The 22,053-nt window shown below is 39.3% G+C and overlaps 2 protein-coding genes and 1 pseudogene across 4 annotated transcripts in view; 2 read left to right on the top strand and 1 right to left on the bottom strand.

Moving 5' to 3' along the window:
• Positions 1 to 667, top strand: part of LOC117022512 (broad substrate specificity ATP-binding cassette transporter ABCG2-like) — a 29,671-nt gene extending 29,004 nt beyond the window's left edge. Inside the window, exon 15 of the mRNA XM_033106636.1 lies at positions 488 to 667. Within this exon, the coding sequence (XP_032962527.1) occupies positions 488 to 635 (148 nt within the window). The 3' untranslated portion in view covers positions 636 to 667. The remainder of the gene's footprint in view (positions 1 to 487) is intronic.
• A 6,400-nt stretch (positions 668 to 7,067) lies between these two features.
• LOC117022091 (deoxycytidylate deaminase-like) lies at positions 7,068 to 7,614 on the bottom strand (annotated as a pseudogene).
• A 6,732-nt stretch (positions 7,615 to 14,346) lies between these two features.
• ABCG2 (ATP binding cassette subfamily G member 2 (Junior blood group)) overlaps positions 14,347 to 22,053 on the top strand; it is a 101,943-nt gene continuing 94,236 nt past the window's right edge. For 2 of the 3 annotated variants that reach the window (XM_033106629.1, XM_033106631.1), the window contains exon 1: positions 14,347 to 14,930. The gene's annotated coding sequence lies outside the window, so the exon portion shown is untranslated. The remainder of the gene's footprint in view (positions 14,931 to 22,053) is intronic. The other variant, XM_033106630.1, reaches the window with a different exon arrangement.

Here is a 22,053-nt window from a genome sequence, read left to right as displayed (position 1 = left end):
GTTTGTGGGTAATGAGTTCCCTACAGGGCATTGATCATTTTTGTGAGACCGCTAGATGTCACGTGTTAAAGCTGAGGTTTTCCCCATCAGGAGTAAGTGAAAAATTACTTGGTAAATGTTTCTGCCCTTTGAAGAGAGCAGCATCATAGATTTGGAAACAAATGAATCAGGAGAGGCAACTTAGTTCAAAGTGTGAGTCTGTGAGTCTGACTAAGTTCCTTAAACCTTAGTCTCTTTATGTCTTGAATGTGTATAATATCTACCCCATTGGATTATATTAGGAATTAACTGAAGCGTTATGTGCAGGTTTCTTAGCATAATATCTAGCATAATTGTAAGTGCTCATTGTTGCGTATTTTATATGAAGGAATAGTTATTTAAGGCTTGATAACCTATAGGCTTCTTTAACGAAGGAACAATGAATATATTGAGTGAAATTGGACAGATGGTGAGAATGAAGTCATATTCTGTTTCTGTTGCATTTCAGCTGTACCGGCGAGGAATACTTGATAAACCAGGGCATCGACCTCTCACCTTGGGGCATGTGGAAGAATCACGTGGCCTTGGCGTGCATGACTGTTATCTTCCTTACAATTGCCTACCTAAAGTTGTTATTTCTTAAGAAATTTTCCTAAATTCCTCTCTGATTTACATAATTTTTCTACACATTAAAGTGGAACACTTTGATTTAATTTAGTATTCAATGAAATATTTTATTGTCTTTTCATTTGCCATCATACTGTTGTGCAGCCAGAATAATTTTCAACAGAAACTTTCACAGAAATCACATGAACTGAATTGTACTTGAAATAACCCAAGTCATAAACTAGTGATATTCTGTACTGTTTATAAGTTCATCTAGTCGGACAGTAACCACAAGGGAGAAGTGTAGTTTACTTTATTGACTAAAGAAGAATTCTAGAAACTCGTGACAAGTTACTAATATCTCTGGTATGAGTTTCCTCATCTTTAAAAGAAATAGGTGGGTTAGGTGCCCTCTAACTTCAATATTGCATGAATTTATAAAGTGCCATAATTTAATAAGTAAATAACAAATGTATTGATACGGTAGCAGAAGTATGAAATCTAAACTATGTTGGAAAACTCAGTGTTATTTATAATGTAGTAAAGCCATTCTGTTAGAAAAAGCTTTGATTAGCCATGTAAGGTGAGTAGGTCTTACTGAGATTTATCTGTTGTGAAATTAGAATATCCCAGGGGTCCTGGCTGGGCCTTTGGACTGCAGGTGTAGAGAGACGGCAACCTGGCGACTTACCCTTCCTGGGGTAGTTCAGTGGTAGGATCTGGGTGTGCATCAGATCACCTGGGAACTTGGCTCAAATGCAGATGTCTGGGCCTGCGAGCCCAGCTGCATCCGTATCTCCAGGGCACCAACATAAAGAACTTTATGCCAGGAGTTGGTAATTTCCAAGTTCTTTCCCAGCTCTGAGTATTTTACTTATAATGACTGCTCTGACTGGCCCTATATAGGTTCTTTTCTTCCCCACAAGTACATCTCATTTATTTTGGCATTACTCTAACTTTTAGTACTAATAAGTAAGTATTTTTTAACTTCTTTTTTATTGAGCGGTAATGTAATAAAAAGTACAGTCCCTTTATCATAAAAGGATCACATCCATGCAGGTGATGAGAAAGGAATTACCAGTGTGTGGAAGCCTCTCTCGTGCCCCTGTCCTAGTCACTACTTCCCCATGTCTCTCTGGGTTATTTTGAAATGAAGCGTGTATACTCCCCTCTGTGCTGTCATCAGAACATCACTGCAGCTCAGTGTTGTGTTCCTGTGTGGGTAGGTACAACCTTAATGATATTCCCCCTCCCCCTTTTCATAAAGTGTTAATTTTGGAATAATTTTAGATTTACAGAAAAGTTACAAGGTAGTGTAGAATGTTCCCATGTACGCTTTGCCCAGCTTCTCTTAATATTAACATTTTGTATACATGTTATACGTCAAAACTAAGAAATAACATTGGTATATTACTGTTGATTAAACTGAGCACTTTATTCATGTCACCACTTTCCCACTAATACTCTTTTTCTGTGCCAGGATCCACTTCAGGAGATTATATTGCACGTAATCCCATTTTGAAAAGTTAGTATTTTTCAGTATTACATGAGTTAAGTTAACTGAGGATCACCAGCGTGTAGACCCCGTGACTGGTCATGTTGGAATATCATTTAGCATCAGCAGGTGCCCTGCCATATTGTTGCTACATCATTCTAGGGACATAGCGTTCCATTTTCTCTTTGAATCTGAAGTAACATTTTTTTCTTTTTATAGCATTTGATGAATACATCATCTTGTAAGACATATCACATCCTCTCTTGACCTGATTATTATATAACCATCAGGGTCAATCAGTTTTTCCTGTTCTTGGTACAGTTCCTTCTTTTTCCATAACCCTGTCTTACAGTTCTCTGTATATACTCTTCCTCACACAGGAATATATTCTGCAGGAAATATATATATATATATATATATATATATATACACACACACACATGTGTGTATATACACACATCTATACATATATATATATACATATATATGTATACACACACAAACACATATGGCTCTAATTCATATACAAAATATATTTAAGCAAAACAGCCATAAATATTAACAGTACCTACTTTTATAATTAATAAAAATTTAAATGTATCCTGTCATACTCCCTTGTATTACAATTATCTTTTCATATGACTATTTAAAAAATTATTATAGTAAAAAGCACACATAAAATTTACCATCTTAGTCATTTTTATGCTAAACATTTTTAAAACTATAAGTAAAAGCTTAAGTGTTATATAGTAAGAAGGATAATATTTTATATAATTTTACTTCAGAATGTCAATTTTTTTGGTACAATTACAGTTGTGATTCAATATTATTAGGTTGGTACAAAAGTAATTGTGGTTTATTAAAAATAATCACAAAATATACAGACTTAATGCAATCCCCATCAAAATCCAAATGGCATTTTTTAAAGAAATAGAACAAAAAATCACCAGATTTGTTTGGAACCACAAAAGACCCCGAATAGCCAAAGCAATCTTAAGAAAAAAGAACAATGCTGGAGGTATCACACTCCTGACTTTAGCTTGTACTACAGGGCAATAATAATCAAAACAGCATGGTATTGGCAGAAAAACAAACTCATAGACCAATGGCATAGAATTGAGAACCCAGAAATAAAATCACATAAATATGGACAGATAATTTTTGACAAAGAAGCAAAAACCATACAATGGAGAAAAGACAGCCTCTTCAATAAATGGTGCTGGGAGAATTGGAAAGCTTCGTGCAAAAGAATGAAACCGGACTATCTGTCACCATGTACCAAAATTAATTCAAATGGATCAAAGACTTAAGCATAAGACCTGAAACAATAAACTGCATTGAAGAAAACAGGTACTGAACTTAAGGACCTTGGGTTCAAAGAGCATTTAATGAATTTGACTCCAAAGGCAAGGGAAGTAAAAGCTAAAATAAATGAATGGGACTATATCAAACTTCAAAGCTTCTGCACAGTAAAAGAAACCATCGACAAAATAAAGAGGCAACCAACTGAATGGTAGAAGATTTTTGCAAACAGTGGCTCCGATAAGGGGCTAATATCCAAAATATACAAAGAACTCATGCAACTCAACAACAAAAAAACAACCCAATTGAAAAATGGGCAGAGGATCTGAAGAGGCATTTCTCCAAAGAGGACATACAAATGGCAAATAGACATATGAAAAAATGCTCAACATCACTAATCATCAGAGAAATGCAAATAAAAACCACAATGAGATATCACCTCACCCCAGTTAGAATGGTTATCATCAACAAGACAAATAGTAACAAGTGTTGGAGAGGCTGTGGAGAAAAAGGAACCCTCATACACTGTTGGTGGGAATGCAGACTGGTGCAGCCACTATGGAAGGCAGTGTGGAGGTTCCTCAAAAAATTACGAATAGAATTACCATATGACCCAGCAATTCCTCTCTTGGGTATCTACCCAAAAAATCTGAAAACATTTATACATGAAGACACGTGTGCTCCAACGTTCATTGCAGCTTTATTTACGGTGGCAAAGACATGGAAACAACCAAAATGTCCTTCGATAGATGAATGAATATAGAAGTTGTGGTATATATACACAATGGAATAGTATTCGGTGGTAAGAAAAGATGAAATAGGACCATTTGTGACAACATGGATGGATCTTGAGATTATAATGGGAAGCGAAATAAGTCAGACAGAAAAAGCAGAGAACCATATGATTTCACTGATATGTGGTATATAAACCAAAAACAACAAAAGAACAAGACAAACAAATGAGAAACAAAGACTCATAGACACAGACAATAGGTTAGTGGTTACTAGAGGGTAAGGAGGGACAAGGGTGGTAGATGAGAGTAAAGGGGATCAAATATATGGTGATGGAAGAAATGACTGGGTGGTGAACACACAATGGGATTTATAGATAATGTAATACAGAATTGTACACCTGAAATCTATGTAACTTTACTAATAATGGTCACCCCAATAAACTTTAAAAAAATAATAATAATAATTGCAAAAACCGCAATTACTTTTGCATTTTTTTGGGAAACATTAAAAAAAAAAAAGTACAAGACGTATTCATTAACAAATCCAAATTTATCTTTTCATTTCTCTGTAATAGGAAGACAATAGTAGGTAAACTTACTTTTGATATTTAATGATTTTTATTATTTAACTGAATAAAACTCTAAAGTTTCAAGTTACCAAAAGATTTTGGGAAACTATGTTTAAGTGTCTGTGTGTCTGTATATATATATAATATGTATGTTATATATACATACATATCATACAACATAATTATTACTAAAAAGTGTTATCGAGAATCTTTTATTTATTTAATTTATTAGCTCTTAATAACAGTATAAGATTTTAAAGTCAATTATTGTCCAAGCTATTGACAAATTTTGTAACAGAGAAAACATGAACTTATTTTCATAAACCCAGTTAGAACAAAATATTGTATTTAAAGTTAATAACTTTAAAAGACATGTCTATTCAAACCAAACTTAAACTAGCTTTTGCTACAGGAAAGAGGGTTCTTGGCTATGTGTCGGAAAGAATTTCAGAACAAGCCAGATAGCAAAGCGAAAGTAGTTTATTGGTTAGAGACCTACTCCATAGGCAGAGCAGAGGTTGCCTCTGAGGGAGAGACAACCTCGATTTGAGGTGTGGCAGTAATTTTTGTTTTGGTAGGTAGTTTACTGGAAATGAAGGGGAGGAATCGTCTATTAATTTCAGGAAATGGATGGGCTTTTCTGACATCGGTGATATACCCTCTTTTTGTGTTTCTATGGTCTATTCCAGAGTGTCATGGCGATGGTGGGTGTGTTATATAGTATAGAAATGTATTTTAATGAGGGTATAATGAGGCTGGAGGTTACTTGGAGGTCACCATCTTGGTCTTGGTCAGTTCTGGCCTCTTTGTACCCCATCCTGGTTCATTGGTTTTTGTCCTTGGCTGGTATTTTGTTTCCTGTCCCCTGGCCCCCGGGTGTCCTGCCCTATCCTATCTCACTTTAATATTAAATATTTGCTAAATCTGGAAAATAATAGGTTAGTTTCTATTATATTTCTTCATTTATATAAGCCAATTAAGTATTAAAATTAACAATATCTTCAGAGGTAAAAAAAAGCCTCTATAACAGACATAAAACATACAAACAAATAAAACAGATTACAACAAGATCAAAACATAAACAGAATTACTAATAATTGTAGAGAAGATTTTTTTCTTTTAGATTTTAATAACTGATAAGCAGCCAAATTACAAAATGCGCCAGAATATGAAATGCAAAACCTCAGAGAGAAAGTAAAATTTCATAAAAATTTAAGAGCACTTTAAAACAGTAATTATCTTTAGGATAAAGAAACCATTTTGTCAACAAAGGTAACAGGCATGGTTATTAAAATGAAATGAGATTAAAGGTGCACAGCCACATAGTCCCTAAGTCACAGTGATTAGGAAGGTGCGATTTGTGTCAGTGAAGGAAGACATGTGGCCAGGAGCACAAATGAGCTCCCGTCACCAATAGATCTGGAATAAACCGCCTTGAGACGGGCTGAATTTCCTCACATTTCACGTAGAGGATAGGAATTAATTTACTCCCCGGTTGTGGAGTGGCCTTGGAGATAAATGGAGTTGGCACGTGGAGGAGTGACAACATGTTTCCAGGTGGCAGAAGTGGTGCCTGACCCACCCTCGCATCCACACAATCCCCACCACCACAGCACAGCGTGGCCTCAGGGACGACAGGAGGAGCCAGGCTGCCCCCTCTGGGAGCAACTCACTATTCAGATAAACCAGTGTAAGACCTCCTTGTGACCAAAAGAAAAATAAGAGGCAAAAACAACAGAGATGCCCTCTCCCAGAGGGACAACGTGCCACACTGTCCAGTGGGAAGCAGGACGGCAGAAGCAGAGAGTATCCAGAGCTCAGTCGTGCTCATCGACCGTCAGGACAGATGCGCCATCCTGTCTAGGTGTTTTTGGGTGGGTGGGAGTTTCCTTAAATCTCTAAAGCACATACTTTAATGCCACTGTCATGTGGGTCCTAGATTTTTTTTCCCCAAGGGCACTACAAGTTTTGCTTCATTTGGGCCAGATGTTCTGTTCATCCCGTAGGAACACACTCATTTATTAGCCCTTCCAGCACATGCAGCAGGAGGAGCAGCTGTGAGACGCACTGCGTGACAAAGACATGTGATGCCCTTCTGCAGAGCCACCAGCATCCCAGTGAACAGGGACACAAAAGGGGAAGGCACCCCACTTCAGCCCTTTGTGGCAGGCCCTCTACAGGCTCCTTTATCTTAAGCCCTAAATCAATAGCTTAAACAGATGCAGATGCCACGTGACAGGAGGGAGAATCAGGGCGATTTGAAGCTTTATATTTTTCAGATGTCTGCTTTTGCTGAACTGGCTCTAAGAAGTTACCTGTAACTTCAAGATGAAAGGCATCAGCAGCTCCTGAGGAGAAGATGGTTCCAGTCTTTTAGAGATTTCATGAGCTGTAACTCACTGAAGCTTCTGACTCGCTGCTGTTAACTGAATCAAAGTCAGTGACAATCTTGCTGCAGTTTCGTGTGAATTTCCTAAAGGTCACCCCAGCCATACAAACATGAGCCTTGCAGCTGTTGTCTCCTCACCATCATGGTATTTATCGGACATGAAAATAACTTCCTGATACCTGCCTGGATGGCGAGCTTAGCACATTCATTACGTTGGAACAAGGCCACATACATAGTAGTAGAGCCTTTCACGTTGACCGAGTTTTGTTCCTGATGGCATTCAGCTAGGCATGGCACACATAAGGGTACTTGGCATCCAGCTTTCTCTCTGCTGTCCTCCTGCAAGGCAAGTGGTCATCGCTGTACCCATTTGGCTGCCATTCCATTGTATCCAACCCTGACAGCCTTGTTTTTCTGCATTCACGGTGCAGGCTTCCACCTGGGAATTTGGACCTTTGCTTCTCTGTGCCAAAAGAAGGCCATGAGATACTCAGGCCTATCCAAATGGTCCTCGTGGTTTTTGCAGAGACCTAGAATCATGCTGGATCTGCAGTCCAGTGCTGATCCCCGCTGTGTAGGAGAAAGGCAAGAAGACACAAAACTTTTTATTTGCCCTTGACAATTTTAAGGAGGCTGGACAAAAGGGAGGTCAGATTTAGCAGACCTCAGCTGCTTGTGTTTTTTTTTTTTCCTAAAGATTTTTATTGGGGAAGGGGAACATGAGTTTATTGGGAAACAGTGTGTACCTCCAGGACTTTTTCTAAGTCAAGTTGTTGTCCTTCAATCTTAGTTGTGGAGGGCACAGCTCAGCTCCAGGTCCAGTTGCCATTGCTAGTTGCAGGGGGAGCAGCCCACCATCCATTTTGGGAGTCAAACCTGCAATCTGGTGGTTGAGAGGATGGGCTCCAACCAACTGAGCCATCCAGGAGCTCAGCAGCAGCTCAGCTCAAGGTGCTGTGTTCAAACTTAGTTGCAGGGGGCGCTGCCCACCATCCCTTGCAGGAGTTGAGGAATGGAATTGGCAACCTTGTGGTTAAGAGCCCACTGGCCCCTGTGGGAATCGAACCAGCAGCCTTTGGAGTTAGGAGCATGGAGCTCCATCCACCTGAGCCACAGGCCAGCCCTGCTTGTGTTTTAAAAGTGCCGCTTTTTCAATTTTTTCCTTTGGTTTCCCAGCCTCAGGCAGCTGTGGATTGGGTTTGTATTTCTGATTACTCAGCAGGAAGACCTGATGAAACTTTTAAAATATTCCTTTTAGACTGAAAAATCAACTTCCAATTTGGCCAAATTTCTGATCAATTATTAAATCCTGTTCAAATATACCAATTTTCATAATCTTATATCTTGATAATATTTTTAAAATTTCCACCTTATTGGGAAATCAGCTCTAAAGTATCTTCTGGAGCAAAATTAATGTAAGACCAGGCCTTATTTTAATATGGTATAATATAATATAATATAATATAATATAATATAATATAATATAATAATATAATATAATATGATACCGGGTCTTATATGATATAATAGAAGACTGCATCTTATATTAATGTTTTCCCAAAAGGTGCATTAGAGCTGATGGTCCAGCTAGGTCTTATTTTCAGGGAAACACGGTAGGCCCAAGAAACTAGCTTCACAAATTTTTTCTCCTGCTAATCTAAATTTAGAAGATAAAAAGATTCTCATTCTAACTTGTCATTTTTTATTAAGGTTAATGCATTTAGATTAAAAAAAATGCACAAGTCAGTCCCATATTTTCTCTCAGAGCAACAACCTAGTGTTTTGGGGAAGAGGCAGGGTAAGTTATGGAGTTTTGATTTCCTATAATTTAAATTGCTTTCAACCAATCAAGTCTGAGAAATAGTGTCTGGTCAGTAGAATGCTGCTTTGTGAGTGCTCCTCCCCAGTGGGTCACTGCCTATTCTATTATCTTCACTTTGGAAAGCTGACCCTTATAGAATTGCCAAAGCTAAGCTAATGGCTTTGACTTGGAACAAAACCCCAAATTAATTACATGGAATGGCCACCAGATGTCACTACATGTCCAATTCTCTCAGACAAAGACAAAAAAGAAATACAGGTACGTGAAAACTGAGGGTATCCCCTGAAAAAAATCACAAGTCAGATGAAGAACCAGTGAGTCTCTCCTTCACATTCGCTGTACTGACCTGGTACCGACATGAAGGAACAAACCCTCATGACTTTTTGAGCTGCACCTATGGAAACTTTCCTGAAAGAATACACCACCCTGTCGCAATAAAACCATATGCTTCTATCACAGAGTGAGGATTCCCCAAGATCCAAGGCTTTGGAGGGGCAGAAAGAGATGGCACCCAGAATCCGATGAGCTTCAGGGGGGTTCTGTGGACATCATGCTCAGATTCGAGAGAGCAGCATACCTCTCTGCTTCTCCAAAGCTTTGCCCCACATTAGGGGCCAAATGTTAAGCAAAAAATTATTACCTTCCGTGGCTGAAAGCCTTTTTATAAGCAAGGCCTTACTGAGCCAAAAATGCTAGCAAAAAGACCAGTCCTGGGGCATGGAGACTAAACCACCAGCAACATGGCTAGGTGGGAAAGACAGCATGTCCCCTGCCCAGAGTTTTGCAAATGTTTTAATACATCAAGTGGGAGGAGGGTGAAGAAAGGGGTAGCCTGAAAGAATTTGCATGAGCTATAGACAAGGGGTGGAGAGGTGAAGTGGGGCCAGCTCTGGGATAGGCCCAGAGTCTGCATAAAGAAATGTCCACTCCTGTAGATTGGCTGGGACAATGGTCCTGGAAGCCCACGTGTAAACAAGGGGAGGCTCCTGCAGTTCAACGGTGCCTGGCTAAAATAATCTGGCAGAAATAGCCACTGGAAATTAATTTGAAGTTCCAGTAGGAACTGGGAGGGTGTACATGCTGTCTTTTCCACCTAGCGATGCTGCTGGCGGTTTAGACTCCATGATCCAAGACAGGTCGTTTAGGCTACCATTTTTGGCTCAATGAAACATTATTTACAAAAACACTTTCAGCCATGGAAGTTAAAGAAAAAAAAACATATATATGTATGTGTGTGTGTGTGTGTGTGTGTGTGTGTGTGTGTGTGTGTATTATATCTAACAGAGGGTAATTAAAAATGCTGTAAGTTCGGTGAAGAGAGCTTGTCATAGGTCCCTGTGGGAGCTTTGTTATTAGGTACCTGATTCATGGAGTTACAGGCCCAGGAGGTTTGTTTCTTTAATGAGAAGAGTGCTTAGTTTGCCCATCTGTATAATAACCATATCCTTTATCGACATTAAATAAATTTGTATCCTTGTGACTTCTGCTGACATTCCATCACGCACTGATAACTCTTGTGAAAACTGCACAAGCAAGCCCCTCACTGGTGTGATTTTTATGAAGGATATTACCACCCTCCATCCTGCCCAGCCCCCACCAAATCTCTCAGTTATTTTTGAAGTTTTCAGAAGGAGGCTCAAGTGATTTCATGAATGAGCCTGTCTGTTCCCTTCACTGGAGGACATCTTCCCTGTTTGTCTCTTTATGTCATGACACTGCCTGCAAAAGCACATGGCCACAACTCATCCCTGCTAATGCCATTTTAGATCTCAGTGTGTGTGTCAGGGTGTGGACTCTAGATGGCTCTAAAGCTTTCAGTTAGGATTGTAAAGAAATGCTAATTTTGATATTCTGAGGTTTGATTGCAAGGTACATAAAACATGACAGTGATTTCAGCAATTTAGAGATAGTCCAGCACATCAATAATATCAGAGATGCAGGGTCTTCTGTTTACTCGTTCTGCCATCTACAAAACTAATAGAAAGAAATGGGAAAGAGCTTACAGAGAAAATTTAAAAAATAAACCAGCAATCATAAAGCATTATAAAAGTTTATTTTCACTCACTAAGTCAAAGAAATATAAGTTAAAACAACTGATAAGCCATTTGTTATCTGTCAAATTCTAAAAAATTAAACGTTTTTGTGAGAGTTTAGGAGAACAAGAACCTTTAAATTGTCGAGAGACTGAATTTGGCACAAACTTTTTGTGGAAAATTTGGATACATGTATTATAATTTTTCAATGGCATAACCTTTTGCTTCAGCAATTCCCTTTCTGGAATTTATCTGGGTGTGTGCAATGACATAGCTGCAAGGGTGTTTCGTGAATAATTGGTTAAATTTATTATGGTACATCACAAACCATCGAAAACTACAGCATTAAGTATGAAGTTGTAGCAAGGTATTGAATGACAGGGAACCAACAGAACAGTTTACATAATAATAGCTATGATTTGCTGAGTGCTAACCAGACAGAGATAATGACTCTGTTCCATGCTTTACGAAGACATTATCTCATTTAATCTCTGTAACTACCTTGGGAGATTGTTTTCTCTGGTTACCAATAACCACTTAAAGACTAAGTAACCAGTTCAAGTTCAGATCTGCAGGCTGTGGGAGAGCCAGGATTCAGACACAGACTATCTGATTCTAGATGATACCCTTCATCTCCGTGCTTTGTATACACTCGTAAGCTCACTTTTGGTTTTAAGAAAATATGTATGCATAGAAAAGACTAAAAGCAGATGGTATGTGCCTGATGGATTACAGACGATTTTTTTCTTGTTTGATATGAGATAAGAGAGAAAAAAAGTTTAATTAAATGGAAAAGAAAAAGTGCCAGATTGAGAACACATGCAGTGAGAGTTTCAATACTGGGCTGTATAAATACTGGGTAGTTACTCTTTTTAGATAAAATAATACAGATGTCATGAGGCAGAGGGCAGAGGGCTGTGGTCTGAGAAAAGCTTGAGTCACCCATTAATCCTTGTAACTTTTGCACTTTTGCAAATTGATATCCTCTGGACTAGGTGACTCATATGTAAGATTAGGAAGGTCACATTTAGGTTCCCCCTCTGTAGTATTCTAAAACCACTAAAAGAGACAACCAAAATACCAAAACACTAAGACACAACAGGCCATTTGAAATAATTAGCCCCAAATAAAGTGCTAGCTTGTAAGTTACAATGACTCTTTCCTTTACAGTGCAATCCATTTATGTATTCTGGCCTTAATTTTGAATTTGTCAAACAGGATTTGATGGCAATGGTCAGCTTGAGACAGTATTAGGGTGAGGTTAAGTTAGCAAATACACCGACCTATCCATATGAGAAAAATCACAAATGGAAAATTTTTTTGTATTAGAACCAAAAATAAGGCAGAAAGATTTTGTTTATTTTAGTGTTTTAGCCCTATTTTCGATGAGAATATGACTCTGTATTTTTATGTGTCTTTGTAAGTACATTTTACTGACTAAAAACAAACGCTGGCATTTTATCAATTAATTTTACCTTTAAACAAAATTCATGTTTCTAATGTAAAAAATTGTATACCTGCAGTATATCGTATCAAATTTGGAAAATTACACTAAATAGAAGAAAAAAGAGAACTATAATGTTACTACCCAAAAAACAAACATTTTCTTGTATTGCCAGCTATTTTTCAAAGTATAAGTTATCGGTTTTTTTTTTTGTTTGTTTTACATAGTTGCAGAATGCTATAGACAACTTAATATCCTGGGTTTTTTTTAAAATGTGCCTTTTACCAATTTCATGTGTGTTTTCTTCATTTTTATAAGTCCCCTCTTGGACTGTCTTCAGAGTTTGGTGAAAATTTTTCATCTTTAATTATATCCATAAAGTTTTATTCTTAGAGTGTTTTTCAGTTGCAGTTATTAGAGCCAGCTCTGAAGAATTTTTTCCAACGTTGGTTTAAAATGACAAATGCATTTTTATACGGGTTTTAAGGTCCTTTAAACTGACTCAGAAATTTAATGCACAAAAACAATTTAACCCAAGTGTTTGGGTGCATCATAGACATATACTTTTAAATCCTTCAAAAATATACAGAATAGCATTTTTAATATTCTAAAAAATTACGTGTAAGCAACTTATATTTGCATCTAAAGAACAGAATAAATGAACAAACAAAACAGAAATAGACTCATAGATACAGAGAAAAAACTGATGGTTGCTAGGTGAGAGGCAGGTTGGGGGTGGGGGGAGAAGGTGAAGGGATTAGAAAGTACAAATTGTTTTGTACTTTTTTTTTTGCGTACTATTTGTACTCAAAATAGTCATGGAGATGTGAAATACAGTATGGGAATATAATCAATAATGTAAGATAATGTAGGGTGTCAGATGGTACTGGACTTATTGGGGGGGATCACTTCATAGGTTATGTCAATGCCTAACCACTGTGCTGTACACCTGGAACTAATATAATACTGAATGTCAACTATAATTAAATATATTTATATAGTCATGGAATGTACAGCACAGCATAGGGAATGCAGTCAATGGTATTGTAATAGCTACCTACGATGTCAGGGGTGGTATAATTGGGGGATTATCACTTTGTGAGGGGTGTAAATGTCTAATCATTGCGTTGTTTTGTGCACCTGAAATTAATTTTTAAAAATTACACGTAATTAATTTTCTTATCTAGGCCTTTTGGCAAACACTTTATTGTATGGGGTGAAGAATGAACAGTAATTCCTAGTATTGCTTAAAACAACTTAAGTGATGGTATGATTTTTGTGTAAATAAAAACCAGAAACTAGATAGATGCAAGTACTAATTTCTGAGAGGAGATGAAGCTGGTGAATTTTGGCATAGCCAGACACACTCATAAAGCCTGATAACCAACCCTTTTCCTCAATCAGGACACTTTCCAGGCTTTCTACATGATCAGTGTCTTGCAAAGAAGTGTTTAGTACAGGAGTGTGGAAAAATACTATTAACTGTTTCCTGTAATATTTTCATTCAAATAGTTTTCTTTCCACCCTTCCTTCCCTGTCGATTTAGTTCCTGATTTTATTGGCCATGAGGCGCGGGAACCTAATTTCTGGGAAGCTCAGTCAATAGAAGACTGCCTACTTGCTCTCGGTGGGCAACGTTCTAAACTGAAAAAAACCAAGGCGTCAGCGGTCCCCCGGTGCAGGACACCGTTAGTGACCAAATCCATCAAGGACAGACGGGATATTGATCAGCAGGGGTAGCGTCCTGTGATTACCATGGCTAATAGCAAACTGTCCATTTCGGAATAGCCCTGGAGAAGAAGTTTTGGGACTGTTCTTGTGTGCTCGGGGATAGTCATCTTCGTTTCCCTGCCAGTGGGCAGGTGGCTGCCAGATGCCGTGCGGAACTTGGTACCAGTGCTACAAGGGTCGTGGGCTCCGCCCTGACGATACACGCAGCAGGCAGGAGGCGCCGCGCCTTTCGCCCTCTGACCAGCAAGGATCCCGAGAGAGCCGGGCACGTGGGTGGGGACTTCGCCCTGCGCTCTCCCCGCCCGCAGCCGCAGCTGTCGGATGTGAAGCCCGCATCCGCGCTGCCTGCGCTCGCCTCCTGGCCGCCGGGGCTCGCAGTCCGCCGCTCCTGACCGCGACCACGACCGACCCCGGGACGACGCCTTCCCAGGCTGTGAGCCGCGCGTGTAAGAGTTGGGCTCACGAGGAGGGCTGCCCGCGGGACTGTGGGTGACGGTCAGCGAAGGTCGCCCTCGAGCTCTGCTTTGCCGCGCGCCCGCTGAGTCTTAAGTGGGTGGTTAAGCACCCAGTCCTTTGAGCCCAGGAGGGGAGAAGGAGTCCGGGTCGGTCCAACAGAGATTGGGGAGACACAGGAAGGAACCGGGAAGATTTTGGAAAAGCTGCACGATTTAGAAAGCACAGTCAGATGCTTGATGTCATTGTCAAGTAGGAGCTGCTTAGGGAACGTTCGGAAGGTCTGGAGGACTCATCTCAGCGTTTATATAAATGATTATTAGTGCTCTGCCTCTCAGCGCACGGACCCTGAGATCAGCCCTTGGATTGCCAAGTGAGTAAATGCTATTTGAGATGTGTGTCGCTTGAAAGATGGGTGGTTATTGCGTGTACATTTGGTAGAATATAGAAAACTGTTCAGTTGAGATGACTAGGGTTTAATTAGTGCCTCCCGGTTTCATTTGAAAGTGAATATGAAATGCAAACTGAAAATGCAGACTGCTTTTTAAGAAAACGATGCTTTGGTGCAACTGTTTCTGTGTGTGCTAGTGTGTGTTAAGGGCCCTTTGGTCAAACTATAGCTTTTCTCCAAATGTGTGAAATTAGAGTTGATACCGGATGAATGAAAACTTAGTGAGCATGGAAGTTACTACAAGGTGGGAGAAAAGTTTGTTAACATTAGTGTCATGCGGGGTGGTATGCGAGGTCTCTGATCCCGTTCCCCACATAAGAACGCAGGATATGGTGAGGCCAAAAAGGAACACCCACGGAGCCATACGTAGGGGAGTCATATCACTATATTCTTGCTGGTGGCTGGGTTGGAGACACAGGAGCCACAGGATCCGTAATCTGCCGTGCTAACTGCAATCGCGCTTGCTAGCTCAGCCACCATCTTCTTGCTAGCCCCCCATTTTTCTGCTAGCGTAGCCATAGCAGTTACATTAGTGGCCAATGGCTCACTGGTTACAGCTGACGGCCAACTAGCCACAGCTGATGGCCATCCAATCACAATTGATGGCCATTTACTACCTGAGCCAGCACCTTTCAACTTGAGGCCCAGAGTTGGAAACTGCACTCGTGGCTCTGTCCCACAATAGTATTAATACTTTAAAAGGGATTAACCACTGTATTTATTCTTTTTCTTATTGTCAGGACATAAAGTTTGTCCACAACTTTGGATGGTTTGCTGAAGAGTTCTTGAGCTCCCTTTGGTAATTTTTCTGTGGATAACTTAATTATTAGAGAAGTTAGAACAACACAGTAAAATAGAAGACCAAAAGGTTAGATTGTAAATCTAGCAAACAGTTAAAGAATATACTTGCAATGTTGCCTAGTTTTATTTTCTTGCTTAATGGTGGAAATATTGAGGCTCATTGCACTATCAGAAAAAAAACATACATTCATAGTAACAAATGTTTATTGGCCATCTTTGCTCCACACCCTGGGCATTGTGGGGGCTAAAAAAAAATTAATACTTTTCCTCCCACCTTCTAAGTTCTTCTAGCCTGGCTAATATGTTAATAGAGAGGCTAATATGTTCACAGGAGAAAATAAAAATTTTAATACATGTGCATGGGGAATTCACATAAGCATTAAAATCCAAAGACAGTGAGGCAGCATTGGGTTTATGACAATTTCGGACAAAGGAGAAGGGGTGGGGACAGGGTCTTAGATTTCAGGAGTGAGAATGGGGGATTTACAGGTAGTTGAGGAGCAGAACACACTTGGTAGGAAATCCTTGCTAGGCTACTCAGAAACTCTGGGACACTGGGTATCTAGCTAACAGGCCCTGCTGAAGCCCTCTTATTTACCATATTCAATTCAAATTAGACTGAGGCTAGCATCCTAAGACCTCCTTCCTGAAGCAGGTTTTTTTCTATCCCAATCTTTGGGGTAGTTAAGGTGAAGGGTCAAAGATCTTTCTGAGTCTTTCTTAAGAAACAGCTTAAAATCAGTATCCCAAAAAGGCAGCTTCAGTGTAGTTGCCTTCAGCATTCAGCAAGAACTCCCTTAGGGGACACATTCTTTTGTATCACAGTGGTATTAAAATACACTTACACCCAGAATCTGTTTCTGCATTAGTTTTATTAAGCATCCATGAAGCAGTTGAGGTGAACATAAGTATTACTAATGGAAAATAAAGTGCCACCCAGAGTAGAGTTATTGTGTGGGAGCACATTAGAATGAACATGGACCGACCAGAGAACTCTGTACAAATTGAAGTTGCATCCTCTGGCCATAATAAAAAGGGAACTATGAATTACACAGTTCAATGAGGATAAAGGGAGAAAACATACCAGCTTCCTTAGAGAAGCTTTTCCTGGCATTTACTTCTGAGGGAAATGTCTTGTGTTACAGAAGGATGTAGAGGAGACTGAACCATGGCAGTGGGAGAGCATCCTTGTGCCCATCTGATAGTAAGTACAATAGTGCGTTTCCTAGGACTGCTTGCTGTAGTTGTAACTTTCCTTACTGTAAGTGTTATGAAAAATGCGTTGTTTGCTAAAACCCTGTGGTCACACACATGCTGCTGTTTAATGGCTTGGGCCTCCTTTGGGGTTAAATCTAGATTTTCTAGTGGGATAGGTGAACCTCTTGTTCTTCAAACACTATTTCTATCTGCCAAGAATTTTAATAGAAGTTTGGCAACAGTTGATGATTATATCAAGCAGGAAGTTTTATTCTGTGTTGCTTACTTGGGTTGTAGGTTAGGGTTGAGATCTTTTAGTAAAAACTAATGAACCTAAATGGGTCTTCTCGCTGACTGTACACACCTATGATGGAATCTCTTCCTCTGTGTGACTGACCTCGTCCTCAGTACCACGGTCCCCAGATCACCATGCTGCAGTGTTGTGGGGGCCGAGAGTGCCACACTCAGATTGCTCAGTTGGCCTGAAGACGTCAGTGGTCTGACTCCAACTCTCCATTACTGAGCAGTCTTTGCACTTGAATACATTGTCCACCCTGGACACTTCAGGGCGGATCTGTCAAATCAGAGGCAACGTGAAAACCCAGTAATTGATATAAGACTTTTTATTTTTTTTTTGTTTGCAATTGTATATGTATGTTTATTATTGTTTTTATTTCTGCAAGTGACCACAGAACTATAGATGATATTTATTCTTTCTCTCTTCTCTTCTTTTTTTTTTTTAATTGGAGATGGGGAATAGGCCTTTATTGGGGAACAATATGTACTTCCAGGACTTTTCCAAGTCAAGTTGTTGTCATTTCAATCTTACTTGTGAATGGCGCAGCTCAGCTCCAGGTCCAATTACCGTTGTTAGTTGCAGGGGGCGCAGCCCACCTTCCCTTGTGGGAGTCGAACCGGCAACCCTGTGGTTGAGAGCCCACGCTCCAACCAACTGAGCCATCTGGCCACCTGGGAGCTGAGCTTCAGCTCATTGACTTCATTCTAGTTGTGGAGGGTGCAGGTCACTGGCCCATGTGAGAATCCATCTGGCGTCCTTTGGCATTAGGAGCACAGCACTTGAACTGCTTGAGCCACCGGGCGGCCCTATTTTTTTTGTTAGATATTTATAATTTGTTAGATATTTGTTAGATATTTATCATTTGTATCCTTCACACAGTGATTACTCCCTTCCCCCATCTACTATCCCTCTGATATCGCATGCAGCCATTACATTTCCACTGTCTCTATTCCTAATGCTGTACTCCACTTCTTGTAACTGTATATATATAAAATTATAGTTGACATTCATTATTGTTCAGCTTCAGCTTCAGGAGTACAGTGCAGTGATCAGGCATCTACATCATCCCTGAGGTGGTCTCCCTACTAAAACAAGTGTCCATTTGATACCTTACAAAATCTTTACAACATTATTGATTACACTCCCCAAATTAACTTTCATATCCCCGTGGCCATCTTGTGGTTACCGATTGTGCTTTCTAATCCCCTCACCTACCCCCTTACCCCCACCTCCCCCTTCCATCTAGCAACCCTCAGTTTTCCTCTATGTCTCTGAGACTGTTTCTGATTAGTTCATTCATTTATTCTTTTCTTTAGATTCCACATATGAGTGGGACCATGTGGTGTTTGTCTTTCTCTGTCTGACTTATTTCACTTAACATAATGTTCTCTAGGTCCATCCATATTGATGCAAATGGTGAGATTTCTTTCTTCTTTATGGTTGCGTAATACTCCATTGTATAAATGTACCACAGTTTCTTAATCCAGTCATCTACCGATGGGCATTTCTGTTGTTTCCATGTCTTGGCTATTGTGTATAGTGCTGCAATAAACATAGGAGTGCATAAAGATTTTTGAATTAGAGTTTTGGATTTCTCCGGATAGATACCTAGGAGTGGAATTACTGGATCATAGGGTAGTTCCATTTTCAGATTTTTGAGATACCTCCATACTGTTTTCCATAGTGGCTGCACCAATCTGCAATCCCACCAACAATGCACAAGGGTTCCCTTTTCTCCACATCCGCGCCAGCACTTGTTGTTTGTTGATTTATTGATGATAGCCATTTTGACTGGGGTGAGGTGGTATCTCATTGTGGTTTTTATTTGCATTTCTCTAATGATTAATGAGGTTGAGCATTTTTTCATATGTCTGTTTGCCATCTGTATGTCCTTTTTAGAAAAATGTCTCTTTATGTCCTCTGCCCAGTTTTTAATTGGGTTGTTTGTGTTTTTGGAGTTGACTTGAGTGAGTTCTTTTTATAAATTTTAGATATTATCCCCTTATCGGATATATCATTGGCAAATATCTTCTCCCATTCAGTAGGATACCTTTTTGTTTTATTGATGGTTTCCTTTGCTGTGAAAAAACTTTTTAGTTTGATGTAATCCCACACGTTTGTTTTTTCTCTTACTTCTCTTGCCCAAGGGGATATATCAGTAAAAATCTTACTCCAGGTAATGTCTGTAAAGTTTCTTCTTATATTTTCTTCTAGGAGTTTTATGGTTCAGATCTCACATTAAAGTCTTTAATCCACTTTGAATTTATTCTTGTATATGGTGTAAGGCGGTGGTCCAGCTTCTTTTTTTTTTTTTTTTTTTTTTTTTTTTTTATTGGGGAACAGCGTGTACTTCCAGGACTTTTTTCCAAGTCAAGTTGTTGTCCTTTCAATCTTAGTTGTGGAGGGTGCTGTTCAGCTTCAAGTTGTTGTCCTTTCAGCCTTAGTTGTAGAGGGCGCAGCTCAGCTCCAGGTCCAGTTGCTGTTGCTAGTTGCAGGGGGCGCAGCCCACCATCCCTTGCAGGAGTCAAACTGGCAACCTTGTGGTTGAGAGGACGCACTCCAACCAACTGAGCCATCTGGGAGCTCAGTGGCAGCTCAGCTCAAGGTGCTGTGTTCAATCTTAGTTGCAGGGGCCAGAGCCCACCATCCCTTGCAGGACTCAAGGAGTTGAACCAGCAACCTTGTGGTTGAGAGCCCACTGGCCCATGTGGGAATCGAACCGGCAGCCTTCGGAGTTAGGAGCATGGAGCTCCAACTACCTGAGCCACCGGGCCAGCCCCCCCAGCACCATTTATTGAATAGACTGTCTTTACCCCACCGTAAATTCTTGCTTCCGTTGTCATAGATTAAATGACCAGATAGGCATGGATTTATTTCTGGGCTCTCTATTCTGTTCCGTCGATCTATGTGTCTGTTTTTATGCCAGTACCATGCTATTTTGATTACTGTAGCCTTGTAGTATAATTTGATGTCAGGTATTGTTATGCCTCCCACTTTGTTCTTATTTCTCAAGATTGCCGAGGCTATCTGGGGTCTTTTATGGTTCCATATAAATTTTAGGATTATATGTTCTATTTCTGTGAAAAATGTCCTTGGTAGTTTGATAGGAATTATGTTGAATCTGTATATTGCCTTAGACAGTATGGACATTTTAACGATATTAATTCTTCCTATCCATGAGCATGGTATGTGTTTCCATCTATTTGTCTTTAATTTCTCTCTTCAGTGTCATATAATTTTCTGAGTACAGATCCTTTACTTCTTTGGTTAAATTTATTCCCAGGTATTTTATAGTCTTTGAAGCAATTGTAAATGGGATTGATTTCTTAATTTGTACTTCTGATATTTTATTATTGGTATATGCAAATGCAACTGATTTCTGAATATTAATTTTGTATCCTGCTACTTTACTAAATTCATTTATCAGTTCTAATAGCTTTTTGGTGGAGTCTTTAGGGTTCTCTATATATAGTATCATGTCATCTGCATATAATGAGAATTTTACTTCCTCCTTACCAATTTGGGTGCCTTTTATTTTTCTTTCTTGTCTGATTGCTGTAGCTAGAACTTCCAGAACTGTGTTGAATAGAAGTGGAGAAAATGGGCAAACTTGCCTTGCTCCTGATCTTAAGGGGAATGGATTTAGCTTTTCCCTATTGAGTATGATGTTAGCTGTGGGTTTATCATATCTGGCCTTTATTATGTTGAGATACGGTTCCTCTATTCCCATTTTCTTAAGGGTTTTTATCATAAATGGGTGCTGGATTCTGTCAAATGCTTTTTCTGCATCTATTGATATGATCATATGGTTTTTATTTTTCATTTTGTTAATATGGTGTATCACATCAATTGATTTGTGGATGTTGAACCACCTTTGCATACCAGGAATGAATCCCACTTGATCATGGTGTATGATCTTTTTAATGTATTGTTGAATTCTGTTCGCTAATATTTTGTTGAGGATTTTTACATCTATGTTCATTAGGGATATCGGCCTGTAGTTTTCTTTTTTTGTAATGTCTTTGTCTGATTTTTGGATCAGGGTGATAGTGGCCTCATAAAAAGTGTTTGGGGTCTGGATTTTTTGGAATCATTTGAGGAGAATAGGTGATAATTCTTTTTTGAATGTTTTGTAAAATTCACCTGTAAAGACATCTGGTCCAGGGCTTTTGGTTTTTGGGAGCTTGTTGATTACTGATTCAATTTCCCTGGTAGTAATCAGTCTATTCAGATTTTCCGTTTCTTCTTGAGTTAGCCTTGGAAGGTTGTGTACTTCTAGAAAATTGTCCATTTCTTCCAGATTGTCTAATTTGTTGGCATATAGTTGCTCATAGTAATTGCTTAAAATTTTTGTATTTCTGTGGTGTCTGTTGTCACTGTCCTCTTTCATTTCTGATTTTATTAATTTGGGTCCTCTCTCTCTTTTTTTTAATGGTCTGGCTAAAGGTGTGTCGGTTTTGTTTATCTTCTCTAAAAACCAGCTCTTGCAGTCATTGATCTTTTGTATTGTTTTTTTTGGTCTCTATTTTATTTATTTCCACTCTGATTTTATTATATCCTTCCTTGTACTCCCTTGGTGCTCAGTTTGCTGTTCTTTTTCCATATCCCTTAAGTGTAAGGATAAAGTGTGATTAGTGAATTTTCTTGTTTCTTTAGGTAGGCCTGCATTGCTATAAATTTCCTTCTTAGGACTGCTTTCACTGCATCCCATAGATTTTGGGTCATCGTGTTTTCATTTTCATTTGTCTC

This window comes from Rhinolophus ferrumequinum, chromosome 5 (genome assembly GCF_004115265.2).
Source record: "Rhinolophus ferrumequinum isolate MPI-CBG mRhiFer1 chromosome 5, mRhiFer1_v1.p, whole genome shotgun sequence".
Lineage (NCBI taxonomy): Eukaryota > Metazoa > Chordata > Mammalia > Chiroptera > Rhinolophidae > Rhinolophus > Rhinolophus ferrumequinum.
This window is presented reverse-complemented; position numbering and strand designations above follow the sequence as displayed.